Consider the following 18451-nt stretch of genomic DNA (forward strand, 5'->3'; position numbering starts at 1 on the left):
ATACTTTCATTGATTGTAACTTATCATTTGTACTACTTGGAAAGGATTATCTTAAAAATAGTTTTCTGAAAAATTTAAAATCTAAAGAGGCTGGGGAGATGGCTCAGTAGAATAAGCACTTCCCTGGCAAGCACAAGGGCCTGAGTTCAATCCCTGGTTCTGAAAAAAAAAATTAAAATCTAACTTTATGCACATAAGTATGGAATTATAGTGGGTGATATGTACAATTATAAAGAAAGAGCACATTTTGCATTGGTTTAAAGTTTCTTTGTCCTGAAGGCCTGTATTTCTATTTTTCTTAGTTAACAATTTATGATTTTCAGGGATAAAGCTGAATCTTAATTCCCCTAGGCTTCTAGGGCACTAGGAAATATATAGATGTCTCAGGGGAGTACAGTAGTAGTGACAGAATCCAGAAGTGCTTCAAAATGTCATTGCATTTGGAACCACTTATCTTGAAGAAGGATAGGTTCTTGTCCTTAGAATTAAGATATCAAGCAATGACTACAGTAATATTAGTGAATTCATTAGATGAGATATAATAGATGATTCCATTTTCAGGCAATTTAGGACTCACCCCATCTGTAGAGCAAGGTGTTTGTAATATAGAATTTAAGGAGTGCCAGAATCTTATGTTCCTTAAAATATATCAAATTAATTGAAAGAAGTCTCTGGGATTCTGACTTACCAATAGTAAGTTTAGGGTTCTATTTATCCATCCTTTGATATAATATACCCTACTACACATTCATCCTGACCATATTCTGGCACTATGTTAAGTGCTAAAGATACAGTGATAAATCAGATGCTGTTCTCTTCTAAATAGATCAAAAGTCTAAACAAGGACATACTAATAGATTAAGCAAGTAAGATACTAACCATTAATTATTCACACGGGACAGATAATAGTTTTTTGGTGCTGTTTGTTGAGTCTAAGGATGGGAGAATGATGCATGATGGACATTTCTGGTGTTTATTTCAACAATGTCTTATGAGGAGATAGTGGAGAGGAGTAGGGAGAAAAATTGTCAGTGGCTATGGTTTTCAAAAGCTTACAGTGAATCAAAAAAAAAGTGAATTTATCCTGAAGGCAGTAGGACATCTTGCTGGTTTTTAAACAAAGACAATTATAAATACTAGGTTGGAGAGAAGGAATAGACTAAAATCAAGGCGACTGATGATAAGGTTAGCGTAGTATTTTAGTTAGAAATGGTTTCATAATTTGGATAAGCCTATGTGTCCATTTTCCCACAGAATCCTACTTTATTCCTATTTCCTGGCATAGTTCAAATGGCACTTATTTTACCTGCAGGTTATTAAATTCAAATGATAATTTGTATGACATTTTACCCACAACTAAGGTAATTGTGAAGATAGAGAGAACTTCTGGAATCTGAAATTACTGAGGCATTTAAAAGTGGATGTTGGATGCTTAGCTATGAAGAATGGACCAGGGATAATATTAATGCATTTGACTTGCATGGGTGGATAAGTTATTGTTGCCACTTGCAAAGCTACACAAGAGAAGTGAATCATACTGAATGTAGAGAGAGGTGGTCTTTCACGTTTTACAAATGTGACTTCAACATGCCCGAAACATTCCAGTGCAAATTCCAGGCCATCAGTCAATTAGGTGAGTGAGGAATTGATATGCAAGACCCCACTGTTACTTGAGAGAGGTCCACCATGGCCCACTCACATAATTTGAGAAAATTCTCGAAGTTCATCTGTCAAACTAAAATAGATCCCTGCTAGCTTAGCTAAAGCCAAAGTCTGAAGAGTAGAAATAAAATGGTGTTTGGAATGTAAGATGCTGACTCATAATTATACATCTAAAATAAGTGGAAAATAGAGTCATATTTCCTACAGAGTCTGGGCAGAAACAGGTGGGTCTGTGATCAGTTAGGGTGGAGACCTGCAGGGGCCTGAAATAGGGATTTCCTTGGTGAGGAAATACGGAAGTTGGACTTTGCCTGGTGTGGAGTTTCACCCAAGCTGCTTCTGACTTGGGCAGGCATGATAGGAGGTTGTCCAGCAGGGTTTTTTTCCTATCCATTTTAAAGCATAAAAATCATTTTCTAATTAGGCCTGTTGACTTTTGCTCGTACTAAGCAGCTGCATGGTCTGGGGGAATGTTACTTGCCCTGTCTGTCATGAGGCCTGATAATACTGCAATTTGGTTCTCTCTCACATCTATGTCAGATTTAAATTAGACTTTCTAGTTTCAATTTTATTTTATTTTTTACCACCGTCTTATTTTTTAGATAAAATGTCAACTTTTTAGGAAAAAAGCATTATCACCATGAACCTGACTAATCTAGGCTGACTTTGGCAGCAAATGAGCTTAGAAGTATTGGTCTTTTTTTTTTTTTTTTTTTCTTTACTTTTAATTTTAGGGAATTCTAAAGTAGTTCACAGATAGATACAGGAATGCCTTGTTTATTTTTCTTCTTCCTTTTTATATACAGTAAAGTCAAATTTGATTCCTTTCAAAAGTGGTAAAAGCTGCTTAAACTATTGTTCACTAGTAGCTCTTGGGAAAAGCATTTTCTCTTGGGGTGCTGCCTTCAATCTGATATTCATTTTGGCACAGATCAGGTGTAAATATCAGGCTGTTTCCATGAAATGTAGCTGGTGTTTGCTCGGGGCTGATGGGACAGCTCTGTCCTGTTTGCTCTGCAGTAGCCCTCCACGAGTACCCCCAGCACATTATTCAGAGCGGCTCCCACAACCAGCTGTCCTAATTCCAGGTGGACTGAGAGAAACCTTTTTACTCACGGCAGCAGCTGTGCACCTGGTAGCTTCAGGAGCGCAGTCAGATGGGTGAGCCATTGTTACAAGCTCACTGTTTGTATGGTGAACAGTTTGCGTAAGCTAGCGCGACTGCAGATATTTTCAACCTGGACCACACTGAAATGATAGAAACCCTGAAGGGAAGGCTGGATCTGTACTATGTTAAGCTGTTTGGTTATTGCCAGTACCTATTATTTACAACACTCACATAAATCTACGTGCCAAAATGGGGTTTGTCAAATTTGCAGTTCAAATTCCTGTACTCTGTGGGCTCTACCCACCAGTACTGCACCCTTTAGCTTTTACGTACTCATCCACACCATGCTGTTAATCTGACTGTAAAGACAAAATGTCTTGGGTTTGGAGTATTCTCAGAGAAAGTTATTTCGCTGTTGTCTTTTATTTGCTAGTAAATAAAATAGCTCTTAAATAATCACAAATATTTTAAGCAGAGCTCTTGTTCATGGTGTTTCAATAAACAAGGTTGCAGATAGATAATAGTCTCATGTGAAAAAAGGTAAAAATAGAGAAAGAGCAAACCCACTGAAAAGGTAGCTATCTATACAAGAATGAAATTAAATAGAACAGGTTCATTCAGCCTCTTACTGTACTGTCAGTTGTTCGTTTCTTCCGTGTAGAAGTGAAAACAGCCACACAGATGAACACACATGTCCACACAAACACCTTGCCTAAAACTTTTCGCTAAGCCTTTACCAAGAGTATAAGAGGAGATAATATATTGTATTATATCCATGGTATTACATTTCAGTTTCTAAAGTAATAGTTTTCAAATTTAGAATATTTGTAATTTCCCCTTACTTAGCTGTCCTACGTTACTTGTTTTTAAAGCTGCATTTGCAATTTCTATATATTATTTGTTTATGTAGACAAACATAGAAATAAACACCATGAAATTAAAAGTTTATCATCAGACAATAGTATGTATGTATTGGAGTTTAATAACTGCTTTTTATAGCTATAAGTTTTAAGTATTATCCCAAATCGATGGAAGTTATCCTGTAAATAAGTGTCATTTTAAAGACTATTTTTAATTAATCTGTTCATAGATGACTTTTACCTTTAATTATTTCATATTACATAGGTATTACTTTATCTAATACACATATAGTCTATTCAATAAGAAAATTTGATATTTATATTCAAATTAAATCTCCACTAAAATCATATGTATGTATCAATATTTATTTCAGCTTAGAACAAATGTCATTTTATGATATCCTTTCCATATCTAGGTTTAAAACAGAACTTTTATCAGTTATAAAATGTGAATTATTAAGGATTTAAATTTTAAAGGAGTGTATAATAAATAGAGATTTAGGAAATCTTGTTTGTAGTACTATTACTAAGTAGTTATGGTGCCTTGAAAATTACTTCAATGTCTTTAAGCATCAATGTCTCCATTTGTAAAATGAAACTTTTGAATTAATTGATAGGTTTTTTTCTTTCTTTCTTTCTTTCTTTTTTTTTTTTCTTTTTCGGAACTGGGGATTGAACTCAGGCCCCTGTGCTTGCCAGGGAAGCACTTATTCCACTGAACCATCTCCCCAGCCCCTAATTGATAGGTTTTGACTGTTTCTCAACAGAGAAACAGGCAGAAGGAAAAAGGGAAAGGGGCTTTATTATAAAGGGAAAGTGGCTTCGTTTTCTTGGAGGACATGGAGAGAATTTGTGAAGATAAAGAATTCTCTGGATTGGAACAAAGACTGAGGCTTTTATAGCCTTTTGCCGGAGTGGGGCTTGAGGGGGACATTTAGATACACCTGGGGAGCAGATTGGGTCCTTCCCTGAGGTGGTGGCAAAGATGAAAGGAAATTGTACCCTGGGCTGAGTTGGAGAAGAAGGGAGGAGGTGGTCTCTGGGAAGATGAGCTGTTGTTTTAAGGGCTTCAGCCATATTGAATGGTCACCATCATAACTCAGCAATTCATACTAGGGCCAGAACCTATCATTAATAACTTTCATTTCCAACTTACTTTTTCACTAAGCACTCTCCAAACATATTTTTTCTTTATAAAAACCAGAAATCTTATGCTTCATATAGGCCTGGTGAGACTTTGTACAAACTCCATTTGTAAAAAAGAAAGTAAATGTGATGAATATGATTTGAAAAGATTGATGTGAGAAATTTTTATGAAAGACTTTTGCTTAGATGTTAATTATATTTTATAATATCTAATAATTAAGAGAGATCTATTTATTTCATATATGCATAATATGATAGTTGAAAGTGATCTGGGTCATTACCTGTCTTACAGCCCCACTTCCCTTTTTAGAGTTAAGTCCATGAAGGGCCCAAGAGATTGAGGGACATATTAAATATATACAGTTATAGGAACAGGAAGACTTCATGACTGCAACCATTTGTTTCAAGTGTGGGGTTTTTGTGTTCAAATACTGCCAGGCTCAATGTGGTGGTTGTGCACTAGGAGGTTCTCATCAAATGCTCTTCGTGGTACTGAGGAGCAAAGCCCTCAAGCAGCAGCAACTTTAGAGTTCATTAGGGAGTTGAGCTACTCAATCATTTGCACATAATAAAGCCTTGATGGTTTCATTTTTACTCTTTAAGATATTTCAACAGAACTGGTTATACTTAAGAATATGCTTTTAAAAATTAAGAAAAATGGCATGCCCTTTCTATTGAAAGAAACCATTGGGAAGTCTCTGAGAAAACTGCTGGAAGTTTTCCTCTTATTTCTGAAAAATGGTCCCTTATCAAAATGTACTCTTAAAAAAAGCAGAGAAAAAGAAAGAAGGAAATGAAGGAGAAAGTGAGGAAAGTGTGAGAGAAGGGAGGGAGGAAGAGAGAAAAGAAGGAAGATGTGTGACTTTAAAGAAGCTTAATTCAGTAACCTTCCCATTTTCAAAGGTCTATTTTTATTATTATTCCCTTTAAGGCTTTTTATCTCCATGCCTTTTCCCTCCTCTCATTTTATCCTTCTTTGATCTCTGTACCCCAGTCCATTAACAGTCCCCCTGTTTACATTTTTCTATCTTTTTTTCTCTCTACCCCTGCCCAGTCTGTCTCTGTCTCTGTCCCTGTCCCTTTCCCTGTCCCTGTCTCTGTCCCTATCGCTGTCCTTGTGTCTGTCCCTGTCTGTCTCTATCTCTGTCTCTGTCTCTTTTGATGTCTATAGATATAGATAAGATATAGGTATAGATATAGATGTACAGGTAGAGGTGTACAAAAACCATCAGGGTGCATGTGCGCATGTACCAACTCTCCAGGATAAATGTGAGCAGCGTATATGTCACATATGTACTAATAAAAATTTTAGAAGAAGTTGTGGTTCTCCATTTAGGACCAAATTTGCAAACCTCATGAACCAAGCTCTGCGAAGCCCTGCTTGATATGTCACATCATGGCAAGTGGCAGCACATTCATAGAAATATGTGCAAGAGAGATTACAGGGCCAGAGGAAACAGGAGCAAGAGCAGAGGCCAGGCTTGCTGCTTGTGTATCAATCCTCTTAGTCAAATTAACTCAGGAGTCCCAGGGAAAGCAGGTTTATCCTTTCTAAGGGCAGCTTCCTGGGGGCACAAGGCCTGTGCCAGGCTCCGCTCTTCAAGGCTCTGTCATCCCTGGACCCCACACTGAAGCCCACCCTCCTACAGGAAGCCTTGCTGGACACAGCGCACATCCCAACTGCAGCACCCAGCCCAGCAAACAGAACCGGCCCTGTGTTTGGGTTCAGAAGGGTAACAAACTTCTTACTCCTTATCTTGAATAAAGCAAAGGAATGTTGGCTATAATAGAAAATGCATTATGCCCTTTTTATTGACTTTGCTAATAACATTCTTCAGTGACATCATGTAATTCTCAGAGCAGAGAGTTAAAACAAAAGACATAAAGTAAGGAATTTTCAATTTCACTCTATTGACTCACCTAGCCACAGATATTGTAAAGGAAATATCCTCTTCTTCCTTGATATTTGAAAATGGTAAGGAATTTCAGCCTGTTCATGCGATAGCTCACTTAGCCCCAACTAAGTAGGAAGAAGAATCCATTGACTAAATCCTTTACTAGGAATAATAAGACCATAAGCAAGACTGCCATCATGGAAAATCTTTGTGGTCTCTAGTATTTAAATCTTTCAACCTCTACTTCAGGGCTGGCTTTGCTCTTGGCAAGATTGTGTATAACATGAATAGGCAGTACAGTTTCATAACACCTAAAGACTTATCGGGGAAGAATGAACTATCCACATGAATATATTACATATTTATGATATATGTATATATATATATGTATATATACATAAGCAATTAACTTTTAATGTTTTAGTTTCTAGGTTAAATTCTTGTAACTAATTTAAATGTAAATAACACAAGGAAGGGCCAGCCAGATAGCTCAGTGGATCAAATCACCTGCTTAGGCAGACACGGTCAGGGTTCCATCCCCAACATGCTGTGCTGGCCCTGCCTGCAGGGTGTGTTGAGAGGACGACTGAGACTGGGCATGGTGGTGTGCACCTGGAATCCCAGTGCTTGGCAGGCTGAGAAAAGGAGAATCACTGTGAGTCTTATCTATATAGTGAGACCCTGTAGAACCTATACTAAATATAAATCAATCAATCAATCAAGGATGGTCAATATTGTAAGAAAAAAAAAGCGAAGTATTTTAAATCTAAAGCCAAGATAGTTTCAAATGACTTCTTGACATTCTTTCTTTACAAAAACTAGAAAAAGCAGTCATTATAACTTATTTGAGAGAAGAGTTGAGGTATGGTGCAGAGGAAGAGATAAAAGGTAAGTAGAAAAATATAACTATTAAAATCAAATTCTTTGTTAGGCATAATGAAAAGGTACCAGCACAAAGGCTTGAGTCACCCATCAGTAGGTGTATGCACACAGCCAGATCCTTAACTTCCCTCATCCTGAGTTTTTTTGCTGTAAAAATGGAAATTATAATTTTGAATAATAGTATCACTTTGCAAGGTTGTATAAATAAATAAAACCTAACGTGGTCTAAGTTATGTGGCAGGTGCATGACATAAGTTCCTTCCCCTTCTTGTTTTTCAATTTCTCTATAAGTAACTATATTCGTCTGTGAAAAACTATAAGAACAGAATCTGAGAATCAGTTTAGGGAAAGTAGTTATTAATGTTTATAAAAGATGCAGTTTTCTTATACTTTGCTAGTTCTTTATTGACTTCCATTCATATTTATTGATGTCATTCATAGCTTCCTTTTATTAAGAATCCTTTTAGTAATTGAACAGATGAGACATAGTAGAAAGATTAAAGTTTCCAGGATTAGTGAAATGTGGCTGAAGAATGAGAGAAGCAATTGATGTTCTTTCAAATGTCTCCATACAGAGTAAAATAACATCCTCAAAACCAGAAGAGATAATCATAGCAAGTATATAAATGGGTATATTAATGAACAAGTGATTCTTAAATAGAGTAATGCTGTATGCAAGATAGATGTGTATGCTGGCTACTGAAATCTCATAGGCATCCTGCAGGCTTGATTAGTTTGAGGTGGTTTGTTCTCTTGTGGTTCCCTTTTCAAAATGAAAATACTAAATCTGGATATCTCAAAGCAGTGGAATGCGAACTCATGTATGAGAAAGATACTGAGTTACAAGAATACATTACAGGTTTTTACACAGTGCGAAAAGCTTTTGTCCAAGCTGTTATCTGACCTCAGAAAATGTAGAAACGCCATCGGATGCACATGTACCTGGAGGGTGAAAGGGTGAGAAAGAACCCTTGTTGGTTACTCCGAGGAAGTGTCTGGATGATAAATCAGTGCCTGTAATCAGCAATGTCTGATAAAGACACACTTGCTTTTGGTTAAAAGGATTTATGGTATGCATTGACCAAGAAAGTATAATCCTTTAGTTAATATTGAGAGTAATAATTATGTGAAAGTTAAAAAAAACCCTCACTGTTATGGTTTGTGTCTACATGTCTCCTCTAAGCCTCATGCAATCATGGGCCAGGCTTCTAGGGTTTGTGATCAATTTGTGATCCAATGCTGGGGTTCTGGGTGGGAGTGTTCCTCCAGCCCTGAGGCAGAGAGTCTGAAAGCAATCCACAGAAACAAAAGAGCCTTGCTCTCTGCCACCGCTCCTCTCTTTCGGCTTTTGCTATTTTGCTGGTTTTCTGCCACCAAGAACTGCTGTCCTCTGCCTTGGAGCTAGTGGAGTGTGGCCTGAAACCTACACAAACTGTGAGCTAAAGACACCTTCTCTTCCTTAATTTTGGGTGTTGTGTATTTTGACTCAGCAACAAGAGAAAAGTAACTGAGACACTCATCAAGTATAAAATTAAGTTAGATAGATTTTAATCACTTAGACATGTAGTATTTGTGCTTGCTCAGAAGATATATTTGTGTGATAATTTTAAAAACTATCTCAGGACACTGTCTATCTGATTAACCATTTAGAATTTCTCATGGACAATATTAAATAATACAGGTACATCATACCTTACACCATTCCTGGAATGTGGCAAAGGTTCAGATTTTATCATTGAACTATAAAGTGAATGTTTGGGGATAATGTATTTTAAAGTGCATTTTACACAGTATGTGTTCACCTTTCTAAAACCTCTGGATTTCAGTCCAAATTAATCATACAGTGTCCCAGTGATACAGTCACCAAATTAAGCCCTACTCCGTCCATCACCCTTACAAATCCCCCACCAGGAGCAGGCTCCCTATCACCTGCCAGTTCATAACCCACCTGTTTCTATCTCTGTCCTGCTGTCAGCAAATCCCCTTACCAGCTAATTGAATACATGCACCCAGGGCTGCTTCAGAAAGATCCACAAAGCTGGGCTTTGATGGACAGCAGAAAGTGGCACAATGGAAAAACAAAAGCCTTTCAACCGAGAGCCCTGCTTTGTTCTGCTCAGAACTCTCAGGTCACCCCAGCTCATTCTGGCTGTGGTGCGGATCTTAATTTTTGCTCAGTCAATTTACTTGCAGCTGTCATTCCTTCTGATATTAAAAGTTGTGCTCTTCAAGTGTGGGCATTGAAGGAGAGAGGACTGAGCCCAGCTTGTTGTAAACTAAAAACAGCAGAAACAAGTAAAATCTGGATTGGCTCCGAAGCACAAAAAGTTATTTTCAAAGCCTATAAATTATGACATAGTGATTAACATGTAATTTAAATATATTTAAACAACAATTATATCACATTTCCAGCCCAGCTAATTGGCCTCACAGATGTTCCCTTGGAGCAGCGGTGCCCTTCCAGTGGGAAATGAATGAGGTGCTTTTTATCATGGAAAACAGATAAAAAAGCAAACCAAAAAATGGAAATAGAAACATAAAGAGCAGCCAGTAACCCTAAAAACAATGAATGCTAGAGGTTTTTGCTTAGCTTTTTTTTTTAAATTTTAATGCTGAAAATAAGGAAAAGCATGAAGATTCTCTATTACTGTGATGCTATTTGGCAGTACGTCCAGAGACAGAGTTGGCAGATTGCTGACTGAAAGCCTTGTCAAAACAGGGATGGTGGATGCATTCTAATAGGGCAGAGCTTTGCTGCATGTCCTGGTACAGGCTAAAGGAAAAAGGGCCAGATACATAGATGTAGAGATAGAGATAGAGATAGAGATAGAGATAGAGATAGAGATAGAGATAGAGATAGAGATAGATAGAGATAGAGATATTTATTGCCTTTACAATTGAAGGCCTTCTATCCCAGATAGTGAAAATATACAATGATGTGCCTCTTGATAAAGACTGACTTGTGAGTTATTCCTTTGATCTTTTATCTCTGAAGTTTTATAAAATGCAAACTGTGCAATCAATACAAGCTCTAATTCAAGTTGAGTATTACCCAGTATAGGAACTCCTGCAAGGTAAGAGGCCAAAGGAACACTGGTAATTACTAATATTTGGGAACACCTTGCCTTCTCATATGTCATCCTCATTTTGAAATAAATTTACTCCAGCCTCACTGTACTCATGATTTTCTTCTAGTGCTAACAAATATCTGCTACAACAGTAAATCACAAAAAGCCAAAGTCTGTATTTCTCTAGCATGTTATGGTATCTGTGGCATCTACCTCAATTCCTGTTTCTTTCTTTCTTTCTTTCTTTTTTTGAGATATAATAAATTGTTAATCTTTGTGAGTTGGTGGTTTGATAATGTGGATAAGGCCAGGGTTTGTAACATGATAAAATGCCATGCCACAGGCAGTTGTCATATTTTGTACCTACCCTCTAGCATTTTACAAATCATTATGTTACATTTTTAAATCTTTATTTTGAATTTTATGAACAAGTGTTTTGGCTACTTTTTCTCACTGCTGAGATAAAATATCCCACATCCACAGTTAAGGAAGGAAAGGTTTATTTAGCTCACAGTTAGTGGAGGTTTCAGTCCACACTCAGCTGGCTCCGAGGCACATGGCAGAGAGCAGCCATTCATGATGGGGGAGGAGGGGGAGCAGCGAGGAGCCAGGGGAGGGGCAGCAGCTGCAGCAAGAGGCAAGCCTCTCTTTTCTCCTCACATTGTAGTGCAGATTACCCACCCCAGGGCAGGAATAGCACTCACACCCCTAATCCTAGCAAAGGACCATGAATTAACTGCGAACTCTAGAAGCTGCCCCAAGACTGCATGAGGCTTCTGGGGGGGGGGCACCTAGACACAAACCATAGTAATAAGAATATTGCATTTTGTTTCTTTCTAACATGAAAAAATAAGGCAATATTTAAAATGATCAGAGTACAGATAAGTATTTTAAAATGCTTCTTTGATGAGCAGCTTTGACATCTTGATTGCTTGACTTTATTCATTGTAGCTGATGGACAATTTGAATTTCATACCTCTTCCCTCACACAGTACTGCAGAGCTTACAGTGTTTACATTAGTCATCCTAAGAATAAATTAGAGAAACAAAGATAAAATGAATGACTGAGTTGTCTCACAAATGACAAACTTCACACTACAGTAATGATAACTGGAACTGGAGCGTTAGGCTTCTTCTTCTTCTTCTTCTTCTTCTTCTTCTTCTTCTTCTTCTTCTTCTTCTTCTTCTTCTTCTTCTTCTTCTTCTTCTTCTTTTTCTTATCAGTGTAAGTGTGCAATACACAATGTTTATATTCCTTGTGTGGAGTCGGTCCAAGTGTGCAACACATTTTAATTCCTCTTTTCTCCTTTCTCCTCCCTCTATCTCTTTTTGCTCTTTCTGTTTGAGAGACATCTATGTCCCTACTTTCTACTATCCATTTTTTTCTTTAGCTCCTTATTTGTATTTTAGGTTTCTCATATAAGAGGAAACAGGTCATAGTTAAGCTGGTGTGTTTGATTTATTTTACTTAGCATGATGGTTTCTGTGCGCATCCATTTTTCTGTGAAGGGCTGAAATTTATCACTTTTTATGGTAGAATATCACTCCATTATGTATAAATGCCATGTTTTCTTTGTCCATCTATCTAATGATGGATTTATAGGCTGGCTCCAAGATTTAGGTATTACGAATCGTGCTGCTGTAAATATAGATATAAGGTTCAATCTCCAGTTCTGCATGCCATGCCAGCCCCACCCCTGGGCATGCTGAGCCTGTGACCAAGTCCGGGCATTGTGGTGCAGGCCTGGAATCCCAGTGCTGAGGAGGCTGAAAACAGGAGGATCACTATGAGTCCAAGCTACATAGTGAGACCTGTACCAAATTAAAAAAAAAGAAAGAAGAGAAAAACCAAAAAGATAGATAAACATGTATTCCTGAACATAAGATCTTTAACTCTTTGGGGACACTCTGTGTATAGTACAGCAACAACTCCTATGCATTCCTTCTTAAATATCTCTCTAAAAGCAACCTGTCTGCTCATCAGTGGATAAATGAAGAAAATGAGGTACATATACACAAAAGAATAGTATTTAGTCTTATAAAAGGATGAAATCCTATCACTTAAAACAACAAAGATGGAACTGGATTTCACTGTTTAGTAAAGTAAGCTAGGAAAATAAAAATGACTGCTGTGTGAGCTCACTCTTATGTGTATCCTAAAGAACTGATCTCATGGAAGTGGAGTGGAAATTGATTGGGCTGGGGAGATAGCTCAGCAGCTAAGTCCCTGCCTACCTAGCACAAGGTCCTCAGTTCGATCCCTGGTCCCAAAAAATACCAACAGCGGTTACTGAGATGACTCTGGAGACCATGGGAGAGGCAGGAAGAGTGAGAGCCATCACTGGGCAATGAGCTGCACTTTCAGAGGAACAAGAATTTCTGGTGTGCTAGTATAATGGTGGGAGAAATACAGACAACAGTAACATGCTGTACACTTCAAAAAGCTAGAAGAAAGAACCTGGGATATTTTCACAATGAAGAAATGATGATTTGAAGATAAATAGGTATAACCTTATTTAAACATTGCACAATATATACCTATATCAAAACCTCACAGTACCACTTAATGTATAACATTTTTATGTATCAATTAGAATTAAATTGTTTAAGAAAAACATAAAAAAATATGTATCTTCCACCTTCCATGGTATAATCTTCAGCTGATTGTTAGTTGTAACACTGTGATGAAAATAGATGCATATATTTTTAGGCTATTACAGCTGTTGGGGAAAGTAAAACGTAAACTCACTCTCAGGGTTCTGGACTTAGCCTTTGATTGGTCCAGCAGACTGAGTTCATCACAGGAAAATGTGTCACTCAGCTGTCAGTTACGTAAGCTGGTTCATCTCCATGGAGCCAGAAGCTTCAGAGACTGTCTTCTGACTCTATAAACTGTATGAACATTGACCTGAGAAAATGTTTTCATATTTCATATAAAACATGTAAGTGTCTTAGGGGTTTTAGTCATTTATGTTTACTTAAAAATCAGAATATAGAGGAAGCAAGCTTTGTACAAACAACTACTTTTACCTGTATTATTTGTTATCTACAGTGTGTGTAAAAGTGGTCTTCCACTGGGCACCTAGATTCTTAAAAAATATGTTTAGTATAAAAGAGTGAAATATATGTGTGTGCATATGTCTATTAAGAAATAGAGCTTATATTCACATCGTTCCCTTTCTTTACCCTTAGGAATGTTATCCTTAATAATTTATCACATTATATATCTAGTTTTACTTAGTCCCAAGGATAGACTGTTAAACTATGAAAATGTAAATGTTCTTCCTTTTATAAATTGAAATTTGATTTTTGACTGATTCTCAGCACATAAAAGGAATGTAAAGCATGTTTTCAGGAAAGTAATTGCTTTTTCAAATTTTCGCCTGTTTTTTTTCACTTAAAAAGACTGAAGATACAATATTATGTACTTTTTTATAAAGACAGGCTAACAAGTTTACTCTGCTGAAGTGGTTAAAAAAAATTAACAAGAATAAAAATTTTTTCAGGCAAATTGAAATCTACTAAGTCTTTGTAGACACCTTGTTTTTCTTCTAAAAACAAAGTTAATGCTATAGTATGAAACCATTTAACTTATAAATAAAGAACTGTCCCTCATTCACATCCACAGTTCTTCATACTTTTTCCTTTCCTCTAGTCAGAATATACATTGTCATTTGTTTTTTAATCCACTGAAAGTTTTGCTTATCCAATAGATTTTTCCTCATCAGAAATTTAATTACTGAAGTCCTCAAACATATAAATACATCTGCTGGTAGTCACATTGCGTACATTTTACTGTGCAGGAAAATTCACTGTTGTGCACATTTTCCCCTTTGGTTCATGCAACTCATGTGCCTTTTCTTTTTCTTTTTCTTTTTTAAATTTTTCATTCATGTTGCCTCTTATTATATCCATCATCCCATTTTTCTTTTCTATTAGAGTGAAATTGGACACAGCCCTCCTCCTGCCTACACCCCCATGTCGGGAGTAAGTATTTCATGATCAAACTTCATCTCATAGGATTTTTGGTCTTTGCTTACCATGTTTCTCCCCCTTGTCTCCTCCTGAGTTTCACATTATACCTTTGCCAACAGTGAGTTAAGAACTTCTGCAGTTTGTGTAACTGCCTTTGTAGATGTCTTTTATCTCAGAGGCTCATGCAAAGCTGAGATATCATACAACAGTAGTTTTCAATTTTTATCTGAAAGATTTACCTGGGCTCATAAATTATGCTTCTGAATGTGGAGGTTCTCTTTCCTTCCACGATTATAGGTCATGTGCTAAAATGTCAAAATCTCACGGAAGATCCTTTAGTTAGGAACCAGAGGCTCTAATTCATAGAAGCCACAGAATGGAAATCAATGAGGAAATGTAACCAGGAATACTATATCAGTGTATTTCTCTTAAAGCCATTTATCATGAAAACTTACTTTGAATTCTATAGCCAAAGTAGACCATTGTGGGAAAAGGACATAAAAAAACTTTTTACATTTGATTATATTTTACTTGGTTAATAAAAATTTTTAGCTCAAATAAAATGTTTTAAGTATGCATCTAAATCATTTTTATGTGATTTATGTTCCAAAAAAATTATAAAAATTTTAAATATTTCTAGTGTAACTCAATTTCCTTAGCTATTAGACAAAAGTAATCAATAAATATAGCACTATGACTTTTTTTTCTCTGAAAGGCAAGATTTTATATCTTTTTAGTTAATGGCTAAGGAATAGAGATTTAGGAATACTATTATCCCTAATGAGAACTTCTTTCCATATATATTTCTGCTATTTACAGAACCAATTTGTCTACCGAGATGGAGGGTTCACTGCAGAGCCAGGCATGCCTGTGCCATTCAGAGCCCCGACCAGTACCATCCCGGAGGCACCAGTTGCTCAGGGTGCCACTGCCGAGATCTTTGATGACTCCTGCTGTAATGGCACCCTACGCAAGCCAGTGGCACCCCATGCCCAGGAGGACAGCAGCACGCAGAGATACAGCGCTGACCCCACTGTGTTTGCCCCCGAGAGGAGCCCAAGAGGTGAACTGGATGAAGAAGGCTACATGACTCCTATGCGAGACAAGCCCAAACAAGGTACAGACCAGACGCCCAGAAATGCTCACTATATGGGCAAACAAAAAGTGGAATCTCTGAAGCTGGGTAGGGTGGTAAACACTGGAATCCTGTCTGAACAGAAGGATGGGTCAGAAGGATCGAGAGTTCTATCCCAGGCTGGGCAACTTTGCAAGGTCATATTGCAAAATCGAAGTAAATCATATAAGAGTAGGCATTATCAGACAGTGTCAAGATGGGTAAGACTTCTAAGAACAAAGTAAATCAGACCACAAAGAATCACTGCATTCTCAGATTCCATGACTGAAAACTGAGAAAAAAAAATACTCAGAGAGGGTTGTTGTGCCCTAGCTTTGTCACTGCAGTACTAAATTTTAGTATAGACATCCCTACATTTCAATTTGAAAGTTTCAGGATTCTGGTAAAAAAAAAAATAAATAAAAATAAATTATGTTTCCCTTATAAATTCTTTCAGATTTTATTTTTCAAATTCAAAACTGCTACTAACTATAGTGTTTACCCTACCATTGTAGGAGAAGTAATAAAAAACAGGGTAGAAGACAAGGAAGACTATATAATACAAATTAAAGGATGTGAATTTTAGTATGAAAATTGTCCTTTCTCCTTCATATGATTCTTTCGAGAATGAAATAGCAGTGTCTTGTACATTATTGAACTGCATATTGATTGCATATTCATGGTTACTTTGAGCTTGCACAACAAATGCTAAGTACTGAACTATAAGCAGTTTATCTACAGTGAGGGAAAAGTAACCCCATTTGATGGGATTACTCTATGTACATGTTGGGCTAAGAATAGGGGACAGAAAATTTACATTGTGCTCTCTTTATGCCCTGACTCCAAAATAGGAACAGCTCAGGTTTTCATGTATATAATGGAACAGAGGACAAAGAGAGTCAGATAGATAGATAGATAGATAGATAGATAGATAGATAGATAGATAGATGTGTGTGTGTGTGTGTGTGTGTGTGTGTGTGTGTGTGTGTTTATCTTCTGTGGTGTGAGTTACAGGAGACAGAATTAAGTATGAGGAAGGTAGCACTGATTACCAGCATTATTATTTTTTTAATAATCTCAGGCTATTATCTATACTTTAAATGGATTTGTTAGATTGAACCATACCAAAAAAAAAAAAAAAAAAAAAAGGCACCAATTGGCTTAAACTTACAAAATAATTATTTTATATAATTTAAACTAGTGGTTTGCTCTTTTGTCATTATGATTGGACATAGAGAATAGATACTTTAAAGATGCATTATTGTTAAGAAAGCACGTATGGAACACCGTGCAATTCAACTGGAGGCATGAAAGTTTCTGTCAGATTTGTTCTATTTCTTGATTTTTTTTTTTCCCTTAGATGATTCCTTTCTTTGTGTAAAATCTTCCTGGGGAGAGTTTCAATCAAATTCCATTACCAGTGGTACAAGCCTTCCTGGCAAGCCAAGTAGATTAAAAACACTCTTCTTTCCTTCATCCAGTTCTCTTGGCATAGGAGTAAGCCATAAACTCTTGGTTTCTTTAAATCTTAAAAAAACTTGAGATTCATCAACATTGAAAGGCTATTTAACCCTTGCAATATTAATTTCTATAATAAATTATTGACTCTTGAAAAACAAAGACCCTTATGTAAGGTAGAGACATGTGATCAAAAAGAACATGCTAGAGAATGAGTACCCTGATCCTGACCTTGTCAGTGCCTTTGATTTATCATTAATATTTTTGGCCCATGTGCTCATTTTATCATGACCATTGACAATCTACAAGCCATTTCTGCTGAGAATTCATGAAAACAAATCTGTGGATTTCTAATTCTAGACAAAGAAGACAATCATTGTACACTACCTTGAGCTCATTGTTTCTCCCAAAGTAGATGTTACCTGTTATTTTTGTATCCCTTCAGAATACCTGAATCCTGTGGAGGAAAACCCTTTTGTTTCTCGGAGAAAAAATGGAGACCTTCAAGCTTTGGATAATCCTGAATATCACAAGGCTTCCAGTGGGCCACCCAAGGCAGAGGATGAGTATGTGAATGAGCCACTGTACCTCAACACCTTCACCAACACCTTGGGCAATACCGAGTACCTGAAGAACAATATACTGCCTGTGCCAGAGAAGGCCAAAAAAGCGTTTGACAACCCTGACTACTGGAACCACAGCCTGCCACCTCGGAGCACCCTCCAGCACCCAGACTACCTGCAGGAGTACAGCACAAAATATTTTTATAAACAGAATGGACGGATCCGGCCCATTGTGGCAGAGAATCCTGAATACCTCTCTGAGTTCTCCCTGAAGCCAGGCACTGTTCTGCCTCCTCCACCCTACAGACACCGGAATACTGTGGTGTAAGCTGAGCAGTAGTTTGAAAGTGGAAAGACACACCCACTCCATTTCCCCACCCCCTCTTTTTCTCTGGTGATCTTCCTTCTACCCCCAAGGCCAGTAGTTTTGACACTTCCCTATGGAAGACATAGAGATGCAATGATAATTATGTGCTTATCTAACTTGAACCTTAGAAGGAAGGACAGAAAGTGAAAGACAGGAGGAACCAGTTTCTTCTTTTCTCTGCATGAGTTGCTCAGGAGAGTGGGACAGCCAGAGAAGAATCAAAAAATATCAGATAATACTGCCTACTGTCAAACTAGTTTGTAGCCAACCAGTGTACCTTTTTCCCTTCTTTTCTTCTTTCCTTCTTTCCTTCCTTCCTTCCTTCCTTCCTTCCTTCCTTCCTTCCTTCCTTC

General features: G+C 37.2%; 1 protein-coding gene across 4 annotated transcripts in view; it reads left to right on the forward strand.

Moving 5' to 3' along the window:
* Erbb4 (erb-b2 receptor tyrosine kinase 4) overlaps positions 1–18445 on the forward strand; it is a 1229537-nt gene extending 1211092 nt beyond the window's left edge. For 3 of the 4 annotated variants that reach the window (XM_004626607.2, XM_004626606.3, XM_023710031.1), the window contains 2 exons: positions 15416–15713; positions 17614–18445. In XM_004626607.2, the coding sequence (XP_004626664.1) occupies positions 15416–15713; positions 17614–18059 (744 nt within the window). In that variant the 3' untranslated portion in view covers positions 18060–18445. Of the gene's footprint in view, positions 1–14560; positions 14609–15415; positions 15714–17613 lie in introns of all 4 variants that reach the window. The other variant, XM_004626604.2, reaches the window with a different exon arrangement.
* Positions 18446–18451: the final 6 nt, after the last annotated feature.

Source organism: Octodon degus, unplaced genomic scaffold (genome assembly GCF_000260255.1).
Source record: "Octodon degus isolate 3935 unplaced genomic scaffold, OctDeg1.0 scaffold00016, whole genome shotgun sequence".
Classification (NCBI taxonomy): Eukaryota; Metazoa; Chordata; class Mammalia; order Rodentia; family Octodontidae; genus Octodon; species Octodon degus.